Consider the following 21,354-nt stretch of genomic DNA (forward strand, 5'->3'; position numbering starts at 1 on the left):
GCGTCCGGCCTCCGCCGCCAGGGGCCGCTGTGGCCGCGCCGGCGGGGGGCGCTTCCGCCGCCCGCAGCACGCGCGCGCCGCCGCCATGAAGCCGGTAGGGGCCGTGAGGGGAGCGGGCCGGGCGGGCCGGGAGCGGAGGGGAGCCCGGGGCGGACGGGCGGGACGGGGAGCTGTGGCCGATCGCGGCCGTGCCTCCGCGGCTTTGGGGCTCCGGGAACGGCGGAGCAGTGCGGGGGCTGTGGGTGGGCACAGCGGCGCGGCGCAGGCTCGTCTCTCAGCCCGAGACGAGACCTTTCAGCGCCTTCCCGATAAACCAGCATAGAGAGGGAAGCTAAAGTTGAGCTGACAGATATTCCGGATTCACAGATTCACGGCATGTTCTCAGTTGGAAGGGGCCCGCAAGAGTCGTGGGGCCCAGCTAATTGGCTGGCCCATACAGCGAGTGATCGCACAATCTTGCTGTTATTCACACTGTGCTCCCGACAAACTGAGCTGAGGATTCGAGGAACCCCACACTGAGCCAGCCACTTTGTAAAGGGACACATCATCCCTAGCAGCCTTGCCTTCCCATACCCCTCGTAGGTGGTCCCTGCCCTGTCCGTCCCATCCCGAGCACCCTTGGTAAGTGTTGTGCAGGCTTGGCACGGGCCGCCCTCCGGGTTTTCTCCGAGCCCGGCTTCTCAGCCTACGGTGCTTCCCCGAGCTCTGGGCCCCGTAACTCTGTTCTGGTACAGCTGCTGGTAGGAGCCTTGCAGCGGGCAGCTTCGCCAGGTCCCTGCAGCTGCTGGGCAGGAGAAAGCCAAAGCTCATCTTGGGGAGGTGTCCTGCAGGAGGACATTTGCCCGAGGCTGTGGCCTTGGACATGAAAATTCCCTCAGGTATTTTATCATGTGCTGGAGAACAGCAGCTCCTTGCGAAGAGAACAGGGTTCTTGGGAGCACATAAGGAGCTGCACCCTAGCAAGCTGAGTGCCATACCTTGGGTGTCCATATGTCTAAAAGTGATGGACATAGGTTTTAATAAAAAAGTTGTCAGAGAATGTTTCTGTAAAACATTTGTCACAGTGCTCTCTTCTCAAAGATGTGACACAGTTGTGTAAATTTGAAGTTAACTGATGATACTGTTAACAAGAAACATATTGTTCAGTCCTGATAGAAATAGGAACTCAGATCTTAAACAGTGGAATAAATTTTGCAGACTGTTAACATGTCAGTGACTTGTAGCTTTCTGTTTGTTTTCTAGAGAAAAAACACAAAGCGAGTTCCAAGTTTTCGCAAGTTACTGAGAACTAGTCAAATAAAACTTGACAATAAATTAAAGAATAAACAGTACAAGCAGAAGAGTGCTGCTAAGAAGTATCGTAAAGAACAAAAGAAGCTAAGGGAGGCTGTCAGAGATGCTATTTCTAGGAAGCCTTTTCCATTGGAGGAATGCAAGAAGAAACAAGTTGGTAAGTGTTTGCTTAGGTATGGGAGTTACTGAATATCCTGCTGCTTCCTGTTGTAAAAGTCGAGAAAACAACACTTCATTTTCTGTCTACAAATAGTCACAGTTCCTGTTGAAAGAGTGGGAGACCTGTGGAAAATACAAAATCTGGCACCTAGAACTGTTGGTTAAAGATTGTAGAGATGTGTTTGCACTGATCATTATTGGATGTCATAGTAAAGGGGCAGTTTTCTGGGATTACCAAACCCACATGCATAAAGGTCAGTGAGCTCCAGGGAGAAGTAAGACATAAAATGGTCTCAAAAGTGTGGGCAGGGTTAGGTTTTCAAGGGTGACTATACGTATGGGATCTTAATCTGTAAACATCTTCTAAAATAGCTAGAAAATGGGAAGAAAAAGAGGAAGAAGATGCTCTTCCACTGGACATGATGGATGAAGATGACTTGAAATTAATGGAGGATCTGGCCCAAAGAGCATCCTTTTTAACCAGAGACCTTTCTTCTAAGTGAGTTGCAATGTCTCCTTTTCATACTAATTCAGCCTTGTGTGGTTAATATATAACTAATATGTAAAGTAAAGCATTTATCAGCAGGTCTCTTTCAGTCTGGGGTTTCTTTGCAGCTCCAGTTAAGTGTTTCCTCAGCCTGTCAGTACTTCAGTATTAATGTATTGTTGTGTAGTTGTGTATCAGTATATTCAGGTGCTCTGCCTGGCCTTCAGGATACTGTTTCTGCAGTGTTCCTTCCTAGGAGGTACCTGGCTGTGAGATGAGTAGCATCACTCACACTGAAAGAAGTACTTTATCTGTGAGCAGTCTTTTTTTCTATATAGAGTATACAGGACATTCCCTGGACTATGGACCACTATACATATTGCACTGCGAAGTGCTGGAAAAAGATAGAAAGGCTTACAGACATGTAAGCCATGTCTGTAAACACGTGCAACACCAAAACATTTGTTACCAGTTTTGTGGACCAAGGCATTGGGTTGAGTTCACAGTGATACAGGTAGAAAGTTCGTGCTCCTAGTTGTAGAGTAGTCTTTACAAATACACTTCTGCAGAGTTGTCTGGTTACATTGTTTAAATATCTTAGCTTGCCTTTTTGATGGATGTGAAAAGACTCTTTTTCTTAGCTGCTATAGGGTGGTTTTAATTAGTCAATACTGATTGTGCTTAGTAATTAATAATTTAGTTTAGTTTCAAAGGAAAGTAATAAATGGCTTTTATTTACAAAGTTGCAGTTGTGCTGCATGGTCTCTTGCTGCAAGTTCTTGAACTAGAAGAATTTTGCTTTAAACCTTCCCCTTTCTCCAAATTAACTGGGTTTGATATAAGATTAAAGTCTTGCAAAACTCAGAATTTATTGTGTGGTTTTATTTAGAGATATTTTGCAAAATGTAGTTCTTTGTGTGTTACCTTCATTATGCTAGAATGTTTTTAGAATGGTAGGAAAACAGTGGAAGTGGTTGCTCTTTTACCTGTTTTACTGTTACAGGCTTTTAGTTTCTTTCATAGTTTTCCCTTAAATTGGAGAACTTGTCTTTTCAATATGCTTTACTCTGCTCAGCTGCAATCTGTTTTAAAAACTTGTCAGATATTACACCACTTACAAATTGTGTATTCATATTAGCACAGACTAAATACCTACCCTCTTGTACACTTCTGTGTAGCTCAGGAGCATACCTGTGAAAGGGTGACACACCATGCTGTGTTACTGCTTTGTCATTGGAGAGAGGTGTGACACAGGCTTTGCCAGTGGGCAGAGCAGAACAGGGATTGTAATAGTGGTAAAAGCAGCCATGGAGTAGGATAGATAAAAATGGTCACTGACCCACTCATTGTCACATCTTGATTAAGCCTCACCTGGAAGGTCAAGACACAGTGAGGGAGAGAGAGGCCGTGGGACATGTTAAGGAAGGCTCTGGATCCAGTGAGAGGATCCTAGTCCTGCTGGTTGCTGGTGGAGTCCTCCATGGCAGGACTGCTTGAGGTGGTTCAATGGGTCTCATCCCTGCCAGGGCAGCTGCTCTGCTGTAAGGGAGCACAGAAGGGAGGAGGGACAAGTGGAGCAGCACCCTGACCTAGGTGAGAGACAGACACTTAATCCAGCTGGTCAGGCATGGCTCTTGTCTAATTACATGTCTGGTTCATTTAGTTTGCCTTGTGTTTTTCAGTGAACCTGTTCATGTCAAAAAACGAAAACATGAAAGTGTGATTGAAAAATATGAGAAGGTGCCAAGACGTTTGCAAACAGAGCCAGAAAAAGAACTCATCCATCTGCTCCCCATCAAAGACAAGAGTGGCATAATTCCTCAAGCTGTGGAAAAGCCAGGTAAGACACATATTTTGGAACTGGTATAGTAGCCAAGAAGTATATAATTTATTAGTTTAAAATTTCACAGTGTTTATTATGTGCTTGACACTAGGCACTCTGTTTTTGCAGTTCTCAATGTTGCACGTGATGAAGAAGAGGACAGAGAAGACATGGAGGAAGCAGAGGGTAACAAAACATTTTGTTTGTTTTTTTGTTTCTTTTTTTTCCAAATCACTGACATACCTGAAAAGTATTTTGCCATTCCCCAATACACTGAAGTGTATTTTGTTAAGGATGCTTTTGGGTATGTTCATTACCATGTTGCCACCAATACATAATCATTATACAAAGCTTGCACTGTTACCTGTTAGAATCTCAGGAATGGCTGGTTTCAAATTCTCTTTCTTCAAAATTATTTTGATTTTTCACTTAGAAGTGCTGCTTTGATTAAGTTCCTTTTATCCTTTGTGTCATATTTTCTAGTAAAGGAAATATTGGTCTTAGATAAAAAATTTTGATAACTCTGAGATCATTTTGAAATGCAGCTCAGGACACAGTCTTCTACAGGCTTTAAATGTCTATCTTTGTCTTTAAAATTTTTTATTTAAAACATCAATACCAGGAAACTGAGATTTTCATTTGCTGTTGGCTATCAAGTTAATGGTCATTTTCAAGTAACATTGTGACTTCTGATTCCTTACTGTCTAAATATAATCTGAAGTTGAGGAAGGAGTACTTGTAGCAAAAAAATACTCAGAAAATACAAATAAAACCAATTGTAGTTTTAAAAGAAAAAGTGAGTGGTGAATAATTTTATACAAATTGCAGAGCACTGCAGTTTCTTGGCATGGTTGGGGTAATACGTTGGGTTTATATGTTCCCACTATACTCAGAGAACACCGTGGGCAGATTCAAAAACATTTAGTCCACTTCTTTCTGCAAGCAAAAGATGTTGAAGTGGAGCCAAAATGAGTCTGTAGATTAATATAAAATCTAGCAAAGTCATTCTTAAAACTTCTTTGTCTGTGGAACTTCTTGTGTTACTCTCGTTTGGCCTTACCAGGGTACCTGTTTGGAATGCAGTGTCTGCAATATGGTGTTTAAGTGACTTTCCCTCTTTTCTAACTCTCACATCTGTGCCAGACTTAAATGAGGAACCCTTGCCTGTTCTCACTCCTGAGGAAATGGCTGCTCAAAGGAGACAAAAGCTGCAGGAGAGGAAGATGCACATAGCTGCCTTAGCATCTGCCATTCTCTCAGAGCCAGACAGTAATGTAGGTACATTTACTTAATCTGCATATACAGGTGTCTGTGTTGTGCACTGAGTCAAGAAACAAAGATCTGAATAAGCAAACAGTAGCAAAAGCACGAGAATTTATGAGTAGAACAAGGAAAAGGTCAGTGTTGTATCACTTTTGCTGTTTTCTGTACAAGCTACCTTGTTCCTTAATCATGACCCTTACGAAAGCTCTGATTTCAGGGTTGTGTCGGATAGTTCTCAATGCTTCAGGATATACTAATAAGTTTCTGTAATTTTGTCCAAGTTTGTAATAGCAGGATATTTTGCACATTCCTAAGACTGAAATTTTGTTGGGATATCTATCATTTTCTGGCTCTTCATGCAGTGCTAAGTAGAGTCTGAGTAACTGCTGAGTTAATGTACATTGTGCTTGTCCCTTGGTTTGCAGTTGATCTTCATCTGATGTCTGCCTATTTTCTTCAATCAGATTAAGAAGCTGAAGGAGCTGCGTGCCATGCTGATGGAACAGGATCCTAACGTGGCTGTGATTGTCAGGAAGCTGGTCATGGTGTCTTTGATGGAGATATTCAAAGATATTGCACCTTCGTACAAAATTCGACCTCTGACCGAAGCAGAAAAAGCCACCAAGGTGAAATATCAAATCTATTTATAGTGTATGTGAGTAGTTAAGGATGTTTTCAGCTGTGCCAGATACTAAGAATGATTTGTTTAATATGAATTTGTAGCTTTGAGCAAAGGGGACAAATGCATAACTACTTGTGGAAGCTTTGAAGCTGTGACACTTTCAGGAAGAGATGTTTTGTTTTTGAACCTTTAATTCTTACATACGTCCTTCAATAAGTAGGTGAAATGCAGATGGTAATGGAGGGGAAAGGTGGTGTCTGAAAATAGTATACCAAACCTGGGTGACTTTCCTCTTAAACCTTGGAATGTGGTCCTGCACTAAAGTAAGAAAGAAAGCAAATTATGCAATGTTGTCACCTAACTGGCATAGATTTCTATGAGATGTGTTCAACAATTTGATGAACAAATGCAGAGTAATTTATTTTCTGGATCTTGTTGTTAACCAACTTTTAGAAGGTTTTTTGAGTGTGGGTTTAGTGCAATTTAGAGTCATGGTTTTAAAATAACATCTAGTTGATAATGTTACTTCAAGCTCTATAAATGAGATAGGCCTAGGTGGAAAAAGCCTTTTGAACACATCCATAGAAAAATGCAGAAATATTTTATTTTTAATACATTTCTAGGAATATCTGTCTAGAAGAAAAAACTACTTAGATATCTGATATTTGTTTTAAAACTTTTTTTTCACCATTGGCTAATTTCAGTATTTAGCTCTCCAAATAAAATCTTATTTCAATTATGCTTACAGGTTAAAAAAGAAACACAGAAACTGAGAGAATTTGAAGAAGGCCTTGTAAGCCAGTATAAATTTTACTTGGAAAATCTAGAACAAACAATTAAAGGTAAAGTTAAGACTTCTCATTTTTTGTAGTAGAGGCAAAATTTTTTGCAGCAGTTTCCCTCCTCTGAATGAATGGTACCTTCTGTCTTTGAGGTAGCACTTGCATGAAGTACGCCTACAATCACTAAAAATTTAAATATTTATAAGATCACCATCATTCTGAAGAGTAATCCATAAAAATAATATTTTGTGCAGATTGGAAGCAAAGGAAGTTGAAGAAAAGTAATGTCATCTCGTTAAAGGCATATAAAGGTCTAGCAGAGGTAGCAGTGAAGTGTCTGTGTGAGCTCCTTGTGGCCCTACCCCACTTCAACTTCCACAATAATATTATTGTTCTCATTGTTCCACTCATGAATGATCCATCCAAAATGGTAAGTGATTTCCTGATTATTGTTTTGTGTGAAAAATAATTATTTCTGATCTTTATTGCACAATATCCAGATCTTTTGGCTGTATCTTTTCACTGTTTTACAGGCTGTGTACACTTTATAATCAGTAAATACCATGAGTATGTCTGTTACTACCTGTTGTTATAGATTTGGCTTTACAGAACAATTTCTGTGTTTTGCTTTTCAGATTTCTGAACTGTGTGTTGAGGCAGTTAAGAAGCTCTTTAAACAGGACAAGTTGGGCTATGCTTCACTTGGTGTAGTTAAAGTAATTTCTGGCCTTGTAAGGGGTAGAAACTACGATGTCAGACCTGAGGTGAGAATCTTTCTGTTGTACCTCACAATATTCTTCTGTCAAAAGTTACAAAAAATCCCAAATGTTAGAGTTACTGCAGCTGCTGGCTACAGACAAGTAGAATTTTCTCACTCTGTCAGACCACAGACAGTTCAAGATTAGGCTGAGACAGAGTGCTAGAGAGGTAGGGGGCAAAGGAAGGAGACTGGGAGGTGGAGATCAGATTCTGCCAGAGACATGGCTTAAGTCAGGAAGGGAGACTTGAAGTGAGAGGCAAATGGAGGAATGGATAGAAATGGACAGTGCTGGGGAAGGAATTGGGAGCAGGGATCATGAGATACAGATGTGGATGAACAGGAGGGGAGTAAACAGAAGAACCTTTGAACCAGCAAAGCCCACTAGCTGGAATGAAATTCAGGATTTCTTACCCTTAGTTACTCTCAGGTTGTCAATGACCTTTCATTGTATTTATTTCATTTAACAATAGGTATTAAAAGTATTTCTTCACTTAAGAATTAAGGAAGTAGAATTACAAAAAGATTCTGAAGACATTGCACCAAAGAAAAAATTCATGACTTACAAAGAGAAAAGAAAAAATCTTTCCAGAATGCAAAGAAAGGTACGACATCTGCTTTCTCATGCTCTATTTCTGTTGCTTTATGTAGCAATTTGTTCCAGCAGTGATTGCACATCTGCTGTTACCATTGTTAACTCTCAGCATCAGCTTTTGCATTGTACTTGAAAATTTATGAGGTTCTTCAGAGAATTTAATTATCTTCCTATTTTTTCTCTTTCCTGTGTTGATAATGCTTTTGATTGGTTGTTTCTGATAGGATGAAGGTTACCCTGTAGAATCACAAGGTGACTTAAGCAACTCACCAAACATGGAAAATTTGTTCTCTGGGTATCTTTTCAACCTGGATATTCAAACTGTTTGGAAACATTTAATCTGTTGTCTTAAAATGAACTGTATATTTTCAGTGGAGGAAAGCAGAAGAGAAACTGGAACGAGAACTCCTGGAAGCAGAAGCATCAGAAAGTAAAGAAAAGAAATTGAAGTTGGTAAGTAATTTGGAAACTATTTCCCTATATTAGCAGAGTGGCAGCTCTGAACCGTCTTCTAACTCTGTCTTCCTTCGATCCCAATATTCCACATTCAGCATTCCACATCTCTAGATCATGCTGTCAGCTAACAAACACTTTGCCTGTGACAGAGATCTAGGTTTTAGTAAACCACATTCTCAGATTAGCCAGGAAGGCCAGCGTAGCCATTCCTATTCCCTTCTGCTGTCTGCTCAAAGTGGTATTGAATCCATTGACAAATGTCCTCCAGGTGCCCTGTTCCATAGGACACTGTGTAGTGGTGTTACAGCCTCTCAGAGAGGCCTTTAGGCAAAGGAAGAGTGTGGCTGTAGCCAGGAGAGAGCCAGGGGCTGGAGAACACTGAGGTCTTGAGCTTTTCAGCATAAGAAGGGCGGAGATGGCAGTGCCAGGACTGATTTGGAAGGCCTGAGTGCAGACTTGGACAGAGAAAAGCCTTTCAGTTGAGTTTAAGTGAAGAAGAAATGTCTATTTTACATGATTAAGCATTTAATTTTGTTTTCTTTCCTTCAGCACACAGAGACCTTGAATATTGTATTTGTAACTTACTTCAGGATCTTGAAGAAAGCTCAGAAGTCTCCACTTTTGCCAGCTGTGCTAGAAGGTCTTGCAAAGTAAGAGCTGACTACCTTCTTTTGTGTGTGTTGGAAAAGACAGAAAGCACTAAAGAAATTTCTGTCTCTGAAAGGAATTTAAGCAGTGAGTCCCTGACAAACTCGCTGAAATTCTTTTATTTTTCTCTGCTGAAGTTTTCCACTATTTCCAAAACCATTTCAATGTGATTTGAAATTTCCCATGATAGAATTGATGTGGTGCAAATGCCACAGGGTGTGATGTGATTCCATTATTTTGTCTGATTATTTGCTCAAGGACACAAGCATATAGTTAATGATCTAGAAAAGCCATGGTTAGCATGTTGGGGGCTGAATTATTCTTTCCTGTGGAGATAGTAAATGTTCAGTATTTGATTTAGCCTGCTTTTATGGTGTGGACCTTGGCAATTCAGAACACTTTGAACTGGGTTTACAGATAATGTCTATATTTTAAAAATGAAAATCTCTTTGATTCAAGGTTTGCTCATCTCATAAATGTGGAATTTTTTGATGACCTCTTGATTGTCCTTCATTCTCTTATTGCATCTGGGGTAAGTTGAATTTTATTACAGTTTTTGTAAAATTACTTTCTCTTGGGTACTTAATCAGTTTTGTATTCTTAGGATTTAAGCTATCGTGAGAGTCTTCATTGCGTTCTCAGTGCTTTTCATATACTCTCTGGTCAAGGTAGGAGATTTTCAAAAACAAACTTTTGTTTAATATTGCCTGATAAATAAATGGAGTAAATGTGTTTATTTGGGATTATGTTTATAGGTGATGTTCTTAACATCGATCCAATGAAATTTTATACACATCTGTACAAGACACTGTTCAGCTTACATGCAGGTAATTCCAGATTCTTATTTTCACTCTTCACCTAGATAATATTTATTCTGTTTCTTTGCTATCAAAGCCTTTATGTAGCATAAATAAACTACACTTTTTAAAAGAGATCTGATTTCTGAGAAGATTATTGTCTGGTTTAACCTATGTTTTTTTTTCTCGAGTTGCACATTGCATTGCTGCAATACAAATACATGAATTGTTATTCCAGTGCATGGTAATAGGTTCTAATCATGTCATTTCATTAGGAAATGCCAAGTATTTGATCTTGGATAAGCATTTTATCCTGTCCTCAATTTCATTTTTTTTACTTCCTTATAATTATTTCTTTCAGTGGTGATTTAAAAATTATTATCTTTTTTCTCTAATTCTCTTTCCAATAAAGAAAAAACACTTGATTTTTCCAATATAATTCTAAAAATTATTTAAATTTAAATTCTGCTTTTTAAAATTTTCTAGTATATATTTCTGATTTTTATAACATTTTTATGTTCTAATTTAAATTAATTCTGAGAAGTTGAATAATTGTTGGCAAAAAGAGATTTCTAAAATTTGAAATTAATATAATTTTAATTAATTTCAAAAATGTGGATTCACTAGGAATGAACAATTAAGAATGAACATTCTGCAGTTCTGGATGGGTGAAAGACTAGATCTTTTCACTGTTTAATAATTTGTAGAGAATGATACAATGAATGCATTTTGGATTAAAACAGTAGTTGTATTTAATGATTAGATATTTTTGATGGAACAAGTATTTTCTTAGAAAAGAGCACAGAAACAATGGTACATTTTTTTCTGTTCAAAACTGGACTATTTTGACCAAAAAAGGCTGGATGCTTAGTGTCTGTATCACATGAGAGGTGTCTGAGGCTTCCAGCTTTCATGCTGTTCTCAGTTCCAGTGTCCAGCCCATAGCAGAGTATCCAGCTGTATGTCCATGGAGTGGTTCTTTATTCTTTGTATGAAATTCTGCTTTTGAGGTGGCACCAATGAGGACATAGGGATTGTGCTGCAGTGCCTGGATGTCATGTTTGCCAAGAGGAGAAAGCAAGTCTCCCAGCAACGAGCTCTTGCTTTCCTAAAGCGACTTTCCATCCTTGCTCTTCATGTACTTCCAAATTCCAGTGTCGGGATCTTGGCAACAAACAGGATATTCATGCAAGTAAGTTTGACTTGTTCAAATTTTTAGCTTACTGGCTAAAGGTTTTGGAATTTTTTGATAAAATGATTTTGTGCAGAATTTTTTAAAGCATCTTTAACAAGAATGATGAAAACAGAATATGCTTAAATGCTGCTGAAACTGAATGAAGTGGAATGAATCCTGAAACTAACTCAACCATGTTATAATTGGGTGAGTAATATAAACAACTCAGTTTCTGTTTTTTGTGTTGTAGACATTCCCAAGGATGGACCTCTTACTAGACAACGAATCTCAAGGCAGTGGAGTTTATCTCCCAGAATTAGATGAACCAGAGCATTGCAATGCCCAGAACACAGCACTGTGGGAGCTCCATCTTCTGCAGGTTTGTGAGTAACTCAGGGATTTGGGAAGTAGCAGCAGTAAATAGCTGCTCAATGTTTAGGTGCTTTATACAAGTGGAGAACAAAGGTCTTCAGGCTTATCTGTCAAATCTTGGCCCACATGATTGTATTCTAGCTGAGTGGAAGAGGAGAACCAACACAGTGGTATGGAAGGATAGGCTCAAAAGGGGATGTTGAACATCCCCTGTTATATTACCACACTGGTTCTAACTGCAGGTTGCCTTATTAGATTCCTTTGGAAACTTCTTAAATCTGTTCCCTTGCGGTCCAGTCCAAGAGGAACAGACATCTTGATCTGTCATTCCAGTCAGGGTTTGGAGGAGGCTTCCTCTGCCCTTTGGCCCTGTTTTCTGGAAGTAAGAATTACCTAACTGTGGAGAGTCATGCTCACAGCATGATAATGAGGAAATAAATGCATGACTGGGCATTCTCATTCACTTAATCCCACAAACTTACTGATTTTGAGGTACTCAGTTTCTAAAATAAAAGCAGATCTTCCATCTTATAGAAATGGAAAGAAAGATGAGATTCTTTACATAAATACAATATCCTTACTGTCTATCTACTGCTTTCATTCTTCCTTTCTTTCAGAGACATTATCATCCAACAGTGCAGAAATTTGCATCTCACCTTATTGCTGGAGCTCCAACTGAAGGCTCAGGAGCTCTTCCACTTGATTTGAGCCAAAGGTGAGTTATCAGAATTCCTTTTTTTCTAAATAGGCCCTGAAAGGAAGCTGCTGCTTATACTGTATTAAAAGAATTCCTAAAAATAATCTGTAAAAGTAAAGACTCTGATCTTCAAACTCTCTTTGTTCGTCTGCCAGTACAGAATGCAGAATGCTGGCTGCCTTTTTCTTTTTTTTTTTTTTCCCTTTTGAGACTTGTTGCCAGGGTGTGGCAAGGGTAAACATCTGAAAGTGCAGTGTGATTTCTTCCCTTGGGAGCAAAATATCTTCAGCAGCAGCTCTGATCTGAACGTGGATCAGGATCACTGAACAGTGGAAACTAGAGCCCAAGTTGCAATGTAAGGTCTGTAGTAGGTTAAAACATGAGGACAGCCATCAGACTAAGATCTAATTCAGCATCCTGTCTTTGTCAGTGCCTAGCAGCAGGTGTCTTGTGAAAAGTAAAACCAGGGCATACATGTAAAATATGGTTTGAGTAGGCCTCTGACAGGTTTCAGCCTGGTGGATTTCCTGAACCTGATACCATTTTCTGTTCATGGAGTTCTTTTCAAAACCGTTCAATGTCCCTTGAATCAGAGTACGCATTTTGCAAATACAGCATTGTCTGGTAAGGGTTCTGTGAGTCCACAGCCCCTTATGGCAAGATCTGCTTTCGTTTGTTTTGAACCTGGTGCCAGTTTGCTTCATTTAACAGCTCCTGGTTCTTGCTCTGGGAGCTGAAGTGCACAGCCTGCTCCATCACAGTCTTTCTTTGCCTCACAGGACTTGTCAGACCTCAATCATATCATACCTCCATCTGCTGTCTTTCCTGGATGGAGGGATCCACCTCACACAGGAGCTGTTCCATATTTTCCATACACTGTGTTCCTGAACTGTTGCAAATTTAAGCATTTCAAGGTGGAATTGGAGACTCAGTTGCAGTAATTGAGATGTGGATGATCTATGGATTTATACACTGATGTAATTAATTCCTATTGTGTTGATTCTTTCTGACTCCAAACAGCACTAAAGTCAAAATCCCATAAAGGTATCTGTCATAACACGGAGATATTTTTTCTCTAAGTGATAGTGGTCTGCTCAGAGCCTACTGTTTATATGCAGAGTTGCTTTTTCCAACACTAAATTTCATTTTACTGCTCATCTCCTACAGTCTGCAGTTCTCTGTCTGCAGAGTCTGTCTGCACTTCTCTACAGGTAGCTCATTCTTATTACTACAAATAACATAGTATTCCCCAGCTCTTTTTTGAGCATGGAAAGCATAGGTCCTGGAAAAAACCTTGTGGAAATATTTTTTGCCTTTGCAAAAAATAACCATAGACTCCTCTCCTTTGTTTCCTGTCTTTTAAGCAGTTTTTTCTGTGATGGTCCTCCCTGTTCTCCCATGGATGTTTTTTTCATAAAACCCTTTGGCAAGGAACTGTTGGAAATTCTGGCAGATTGTGTCAGCTAGACATCTTTACCTACCTTTTTTCCCCTTCCCTTTTTCTAAGGGGAGATATGTACAGATCAGAGCTCTGGGAAGACAACAGTTATCTTGTACGTATTTATACACATTTTACTTACTTTGACTTGCATTGTTTCCCAGCCCTTGCCTCCTGATCTTTTCCATCTGATGCTCATTACTCTGAGGAGTTCTCCTAAAGTGAGATGGAGGGGAAGGGTGGGTTTTGTGTGACACTGCTCTTGGGTTGATCTGTTTATCTAATGCCATGTTTCTTTTACTGTTTATTTACTATAGGTCTGCTACAGAACTTTTTGAGACATATTGTATGAAAGGAATGACCTTTAATCCTCCTGTTGCATCAGTAACACCCAGAAGAAAGGTGCTGTTCTCATCTCTCTGTGTCTTTTTTTAGCTATGTGACACACCAATATAACCTATATCTGCTGGCTCACTATGCAGTGTCCAGGCATTGGCACACTCAGTGTGGCTTTCTGCTTTCTATACTTTTTGCATCAAGTATATTTTTTTAACTGGCATAAGATAGGACTGAGTATAAGGAAGGAAAAAAGAGCTGTACAAATAGTCCTACCTCCCACAGCATCAGTTAACATAGCAAGATTAATATGGTAGCTGTTATTTTGCACTTTGCAGTGGTTCAGTGCAGATTTCTTGGCTCTTTTCTGTAATGATGAACTAATGTTTGTTCAAAAAGCAATAATAAAAAGCCAGCTCTTTCCCCAGGGTGGGCAGTTGCCAAGACAGCTGGATTTCCAGAGCATTTGATTTAGTGTGTGAGGGATACTGATCCCTGTTAGAGTCACTTCAGCTTTAAAGTGGAAATTTGAGGGGAACAAGAGTTAATGTAAAAAGAGGAGAAATGGGGGAAGTGTGTTTATATCCTCAGCACTGGATGTGTTCCAGATAACAGCCTCCATTAAATGTCCAGTGAGTGGTGTCCTTTAAAAAGTGGTAATTTTCCTTCTTTCTAATGCAAACATTATAACCTATTAACCTTGTCAATGCTCTACTTTGTAACTCAGTAGTCAGTTGAAGCCTTGAGAGCACAATTCTTTTTCCATTTTAGAGAAAGAACTTCTGAAAATGTATTTGTACTTAACCTATTCAGTTGATTTATAATGACTCCTTGATACGTGTGTCCTGCTAGGGAGTTACATAAGCAGCTCTGACAGAGCAAAGCTGAAAACAGCAGATGGGAGAGAAATTTGGGTAGAATAAGAAAATGCACAAGCTGATTTAGGGGAGCAGAAACAATGGAACAGCAAGATCACAAAGCATCCAATGATGGCTTTAATGGACCTAACTGGGAAAATTATCTTGGGGTCTTGCCTGCTCTGTGGTTGTTTGGTTCATTTAACAAATTTTCGCAGTATCTGAGTTTTACCCTCTGTGTCCTGCATGTCCTCTGTGTGCCAGGCTGCCAGTCCGTCAGCATCTCCCTGCTCTTGACAGAAGCTCCAAACTGGAGCCCTGTGCACCACTAAAGAGAGGCTGTCATTTCTCCATGAGTGCACAGAGTACTTGGCTCTGGGAATTTTAAGACTTTCACTGAGAAGTTTAGATCGTGCATGATCACCATCATCCTTCATTTGAGCACCAGGAAAATGCAGGGCTCCAGGTGTGGCTGGAGTTAGAAGGGTCAAGGGATTCCTTTCTGACTCACAACCTATGCTGTGAGCATTGTTGCTTTCATTGGCCTTCTGGTCAGAGATGCTTGATTTATAAATGTGTGCTGTCACCAGACTGTGCTTGGTCTGTATTTGTGAGGTGTGTTGAACAGGAGGCAGTGTGTGAACCCCCCAAGTTGGAAGCCATGGCTGGTGTGTAGCAGGTAATCTTAGGACTGTCTGACACAGCCAAGGGAGATTTCCTGCAGGCCAGGAGGAGTGAGCTGCCAATTGAACAAGTCCGATCTAGATGACTGGGGCCACGGGAGAGGAACAAGACTGCTAAACTAAGGTAGGCATGGAAAACATGTCCTATTTAATAATACAACTTGTATTTTGTAATTTTCAGGATACCTTCTTGCAAATGGATTCATTTGTAGATGAAGAACTAAACAAACAGCTTCAACAACACATCAGTGAGACTATTGCTCACAAACCCTTGGATTTTGCTAAGCACTTGAAATCATCCTTGGCATAAATGTAACTATCAATCAAGTTCACTTAGATTCTTAATTATGGAGAAAGATTGCCTGCAAGAAATCACCAGTCATCATAAAAGGAATACAAGTAGGCTTTTGTATGAATACAGAAACACATGAAAATGTAACAGCAGTTTTTCACAGTTATAGGCCTTTCCCCCTAACCACCAAGCCCCTGTTCAGGGAGCTGGAGAATCACATTGTTTGTACATTTAAAAATGTACAAACCCAGGTAATTTAAGAATTGTTTGTAACCATGCACAGTTGTATTTTTGTTCATGTATTTTTCTAATTTTTGTAACACAATATAGACGTACGTGTTTCTTCAAACACACTGGGTTGTATTGATAACTTAATAAATATTTTGAAAATGTTAACATAATATTGATTTTTTGATGTCTGAGTTACCTAGACACTTGAAATATGTATTGCATTTTTCCTGGTTTTCTTCAGATGTCTTTAACCATTTATCTCATCTTGAAATGATTTTGCATTTGGTGTTTTTTTCCCCTCTGATGAATCTTGATATTGGTAAATTAAGAATATTGAATTTCAGTTCTAAATTATCATCATGACTGAATGCTGTACTGCAGTGTCTTTAATAATGCATTGCTGTCAAGAATACTGGACAAATACAAGGTAAGAATGTTTCAGGATTTTGATAGGCAATTCTCTCCACATTCTTCAAATACTATTTATTGTCTGATTGTTTTAGAGTCCATTTTCAGCTACATGTTGGCTTTGCAAAGACCAGGTGAAATACATGAAGTAATTTAAAGGTGAGTAGTGTCTATGAATTCCATTGTACAGGGGAATGTAGTGGGCTGTCCCTGGCTGACAGCTAAACACTTAACACTTCTGTTGTGTTTAATCTACAATGTGATAATTAAGTTTTGCAAAGCTTTCCTTTAAGTTAGAAAATCTCTTTTTTTCTCTGGGGTATTTAGTCCTTTATCCTGATTTATGCTTCTTAGATAGTGTTACAATTAATTTATTTCTCTTGTAATACATGTTTTCAATATTGATCACACTAGTTTACCAACTTCCAAGTAATTAAATATAAATTTACAAACATTTTTAGAACAGACATCTGCATATTAAGATATTAGAAAATACCTATGTGTTTTATTATACATATAAAATACCTATGTATTATATTTACTATGGAGACTGCAAACCTGCATGCATAATACTGATGGTTATACACGTGTTTCTTTCTGCTTAGGCTGTTATTCCCATAGATTTTGAATAGCTCTTTTTAGTTTAGTTGTTAAGTGTTTGCAAATACAGATGTGATTTAAATTCTGCTGAATTCCAAGGGGGCCACTTGTCAATACCTTTGTCAGTTAAGGAAGGCAAAAACAAAGAATCAGCATCTTAAACCATTTATTTTTTTACAATATATACAAATACAGTTTATTCAAGTCAGCAGAGAGAAAACAGTCCAGGTGGAAAAGTCACTTTTAAAATTGTTCATTTTACATAGTTTCCAAACATATAAAGACTGGCACATAGTGATGTTGCATTGTCAGAATATTTTGACATGCTTGAAGAGGCAGAGGAAGACAACTGTACAAGTCATTGTGAAAGAGCTTATACATCTATTGGAGCAAAATCTATTTACTGCTATTTATTTTGTGTTTAATTTGCTAACTCTGCCAAATGTCTATCACTATTTAAGTTACAAAATATTTATCACAGACAGGAAAAGTTGCCACCATTGGTACATTTAGTGGGCTACCCTAAAAGTAAACTGAGTTTTATAGTGGAATAGTAACAGACAGTGATTAAAAACCAGATGTTAATTGAAGCATTTGAAGAGCAGAACACAGTTGCGTTTCAGAAGCTGCAGACTTAGCCTGTAAAGCTACCAGCAAGGTCTTCTCTTTTTGAAAATAAACTGTCAATGTAAGAGAAAGTGTTCTTGAAATATTTGGATATTTCCGTATTGAAGTGTTTCATTCTCTAAAGCCTCTGAGTTCTAGAAGCAGACACCTTTCTAAAAGTGGCTATTAATATTTGTAAGCAAGAAAAACAATCTCACTAGGCTTAAAAAACTGAGACAGTATTCTTCAGTGTTCTGGCTGCTCTTACTGGGGTCAGTAAGGCAGAACCAGGAAGCCCTTTGGGCGGCAGAGGAAGCAGCTCCTGCAGAGCCCCAGCTCCTACAGGCAGAGCAGCTCTGCACACACACAGGAGCTGGGACTGCCCAGCTTTTGGCTCTTACAGTCACACACTGCAAGCAACACGTGCTGCACAGGGAAAGGGTAAGAAATTGGCAGAAAAGTAGCAGTTTTTAAATAGTACAGAATAAAATACTTTTGTGGTTTTGCCAATAGGCAACAGAGCAGGAGAAACAAGAGATTTCTACCTGTGAAGTGTGCAGTGCAAGGCCTGCTACTGCTCAGAGGCTGCATGTTTCTGGAAGATGCTGATTATTTACATTCCTTTGTTTCAAACTTTCTCCTGGAAGCTTCTTCCTGTAAATAGTTTGTAATGTAAAAATGAATGTATTTTCCTAATTGATGTCCATACTCAGCCAAAAGCATGGAAAATGACAAAGCTATTTTGTCATTTTTGCCATAGGAATGTGTGGACAGATTCCTGCAGAAATAAAATCTGTGGCTAAACAGAATAAACATTCCTATTAGCATAATAACTTAGCACATGAAAGCTCTTTAACTGGACTTTCACAGAAGTTAACAACTCCCCATTGCTGTTTAATATTTCAAGTAGAATTTTATTTCCACTACCTGGAACTAGCAAGAGAAAGGGCACTGTATGCAATTCTTTCCTAAATTCACCCCGGAGTATCATGTTTCACCAAGAAAAGTTTACCTGGATATTTACCAATACCTCAACTTTAAATTGTGATGCCTGTACATTAATAAAAATACTGGAACAGGTTCATTAGCTTTACACAGTTCCAGATGTCTACAGGCCTAAAATTAAGGTTTTTAAATAAAATGCCAAATATTTTGCTGTTCCCTTTCACTGTGATAAACAGCAGCAAAAGAAAGTTTTGACTGTGATTGATGATGAAGATGCTTATATTAGTAAGCTATTCCCAAAGCTGGAAAAATTGTGTTAGCAGAAATAGTACAAAACTGCTGATTTTAAATGGCCACAGGACTTCAGGGTAGTGTCAGGCCTATGGTACACAATATGATATCACTACTGATGTCCCCTTTGCTTCCCCATGATTGTTTTTTTTTGTTGTTGTTATTTTTGTATCTGACAGAAAAGCACTAGTGGTGACAACATGGGTATAAGAACTTTCTTGTTGAATGCAATTCATTAGCAAGGGTGCCTGCCAGCCTACTGTGATACTACAGGTGATAAGAATTTTCAGAGCTGCTAAAGATAAAAAACCCACCCAATAAACCACACCAACAAAAACAAAAGAGCTAAACAAACAGGTAAGGGCAAACTGCAGGACATTAAGCATTGTTTTTAAAATGCCATAAAAACGACCAAAAGGAAAAAATTCTCAGTGGTGTCAAATTGCCCCATGCTAAAATAACAGAGAATGAAGCCAACATTTAAAAAAAATGGTTGTAGTCATTGAATTGTGCAGCAGGTTGATGTATTTCCCATAATTCCAAAGTATTCCAAAGCAAACTATGCATTTAAAACTATGTGTAGACTGTCACTTCTTAACATTTTCCTTGGGCAAGGAGAGGAGGGAGCACATGTCCCTCACAGGGGCTGCTCCTGTTGGAATTGGTAATGGGTGAGCTGAGCTGCCTGGGGGCTGGAGTTGGGTCATGTTGCTGATTTGCAAAATGCTGCTTTGGTACATAAGTTCTAGACTACTTTTGTGAAAGATGACTATGGAAGTGCATGGCCTCTGTGAGGATATGCCACTGAGAAGTTTGACTTTCTTCTATGTCTGTGGTTATTTTTCCTGAAAGCTGGAAGTGACCTCAAGAGGGCACTTTTTTACTTTGGTACTTTTTTGGCTACTTTAAATACTCTATTTTCTGTAGTGTATAGTGAAAGACTTCATAGTTTCTGATGACAGAATGCAGGTTCTGTCTGCTTGTTTATATGCCAGTTAATGACTTTTATTTCACTTTCTTATTCATAGTGAGGGCATTAGCTGTCATAAGACTATGCCTGTAACTTCTTTCCTGTGTTTGCTCTAGTGAAACAAAAACATGTGCAGAGCAGTTTGTTCCCCACAGACACATTTCTTGTGGGAGATCAAAGGGATGGCTGATTGCAGCAGTTGTTTAATTTGTGTCCCTGTAATGGATTATTTTAAATAACTAAACACATCAGTAACTCCCTTGGAGAGAAAAAAAAAAAGAGACTACCACAACTAACTTAACCCTCTGGGTTTAACAGACAAGTAAAAAGACAGTTCCTGACTACATGGAAAAATGTGGTTTGAATTCAAATTTTTGAAATGTTAATTACAATGCATTGTTTTGAATTTGGTCAGTACTGGGTATTAAACACCTTGTGCTAAAAAGAAACAATCAGAAAAGTTCTAATATTTTTTTCCTCTAAATCCAGAAAAAGATAAAAAAGTCTGAATTTTCTAAAAAGTAGTATATGATAAATATACTATACAATGGCATGTACTTTGAAACATGATAATAAATATTCTTTCTTTAAACACAAGCCTGGAAAACTAAAATTTATAAGAAGAAAATGTTGTTCCTTGCAAAGGTCTCACTACCAGTAAGGTGTATTCAGCTATTGTACATTATTTTGTTAATGTAGATAAACCATAAATAATTTCGAGTGTTTTGTGTATATTCTCCAAAGTTAAACAGATATGCAGAGGAAGTTACAGCATATTTAAATCTCTTTACAATCACTTAACACAGTGTAACAGTAATCATCAGGTCAAAGTGCGTTATTTTAATATAATACACATAAAAGAACACTCTGGTTCTTTGCCTTCAGATTCCTTAGAGGCAACAAGCTAAAATTATCTTTTGTTTAAAAAGGGGAGGGTGATGACACGTGTTTGTTTACAACACTCAGTCCAAGAAAACTTCTCCATCCGCCTATGGAGAATCTGCAGATGCGAAGATAGAGGAAGAGAGGAACCTTCCGAGAGCTGACAGGCATCTTTCCCATCTACAGCATCCCATCCCAGATTCTGGCCGTTAACCCAGCAGCATTGCCTGGGTTAAGCATGTGTAGCACAGGGCACACAATTGCTGACCAGTTCAGTCTGTAGCAGGATCCTTCAAATGCACTGCAGAAGGATTCAGTCATGTAAATTCCAGGTTTGGGTTTCAGAAAAAAAAGGAAATAAAAACCTAAACAACAAGAAGAAAGCCCAACAAAACAAACCCCAGCAAAACAAAAACCCAAACAAATGCAGAAGAGGGAAAGTGACTCTGATTTTCCCATAATTTACTTTGCTTTCCTTGAATTCAGATTGTTTAGAGGGTCTATAGCAGCGTGGAAATAAGCTATCAAATTCATCCCTTTCTATTTGAAATACCTTGCAAATGAAAACAGTGCTCGAACTCTGTTAATTTAGTGACTTAGCAGCAGCATTACAGTGCATGTCAAATAATGCTTAAATAATTAGATGTATATATTAAAAAAAAAAAAAAAAGTAATCTTAAATTTGCCATCTGTGGGGTGGAATTATCAACACTGAAAAAGATTTCTTCATTTGCAATGAGCTGCAGCTTCCCAGCTGCTGTCACAGTACTGTAGTAGCCCTGTGCAAGTGTCTGGTTAGTGTACAGTGCTGGGCAAGTGTGGCATTTGTTATCTCCATATAAATGGGACAGTCTTTGTAGTGTATTTCAGTTGTTTGAAGTCAAGCAAGAT

General features: G+C 38.8%; 2 protein-coding genes across 2 annotated transcripts in view; one reads left to right on the forward strand and one right to left on the reverse strand.

Annotated features, from left to right (window-relative positions):
* The first annotated feature begins 19 nt into the window (after nt 1-19).
* Nucleotides 20-15,931, forward strand: NOC3L (NOC3 like DNA replication regulator). Its single transcript, XM_056494714.1, has 21 exons — nt 20-94; nt 1,243-1,450; nt 1,825-1,951; nt 3,622-3,779; nt 3,891-3,947; nt 4,905-5,035; nt 5,489-5,650; nt 6,395-6,488; nt 6,683-6,858; nt 7,064-7,192; nt 7,659-7,790; nt 8,153-8,233; nt 8,786-8,886; nt 9,344-9,416; nt 9,489-9,552; nt 9,640-9,711; nt 10,692-10,873; nt 11,106-11,234; nt 11,845-11,942; nt 13,680-13,764; nt 15,420-15,931. The coding sequence occupies exons 1-21, from the start codon at nt 86-88 to the stop codon at nt 15,546-15,548; spliced, it is 2,397 nt and encodes a 798-aa protein (XP_056350689.1). The 5' UTR covers nt 20-85; the 3' UTR covers nt 15,549-15,931.
* Nucleotides 15,932-16,918: 987 nt separating this feature from the next.
* PLCE1 (phospholipase C epsilon 1) overlaps nt 16,919-21,354 on the reverse strand; it is a 138,037-nt gene continuing 133,601 nt past the window's right edge. The window contains exon 33 of the mRNA XM_056494713.1: nt 16,919-20,764. The gene's annotated coding sequence lies outside the window, so the exon portion shown is untranslated. The remainder of the gene's footprint in view (nt 20,765-21,354) is intronic.

This window comes from Oenanthe melanoleuca, chromosome 6 (assembly GCF_029582105.1).
Source record: "Oenanthe melanoleuca isolate GR-GAL-2019-014 chromosome 6, OMel1.0, whole genome shotgun sequence".
NCBI classification, from domain to species: domain Eukaryota; kingdom Metazoa; phylum Chordata; class Aves; order Passeriformes; family Muscicapidae; genus Oenanthe; species Oenanthe melanoleuca.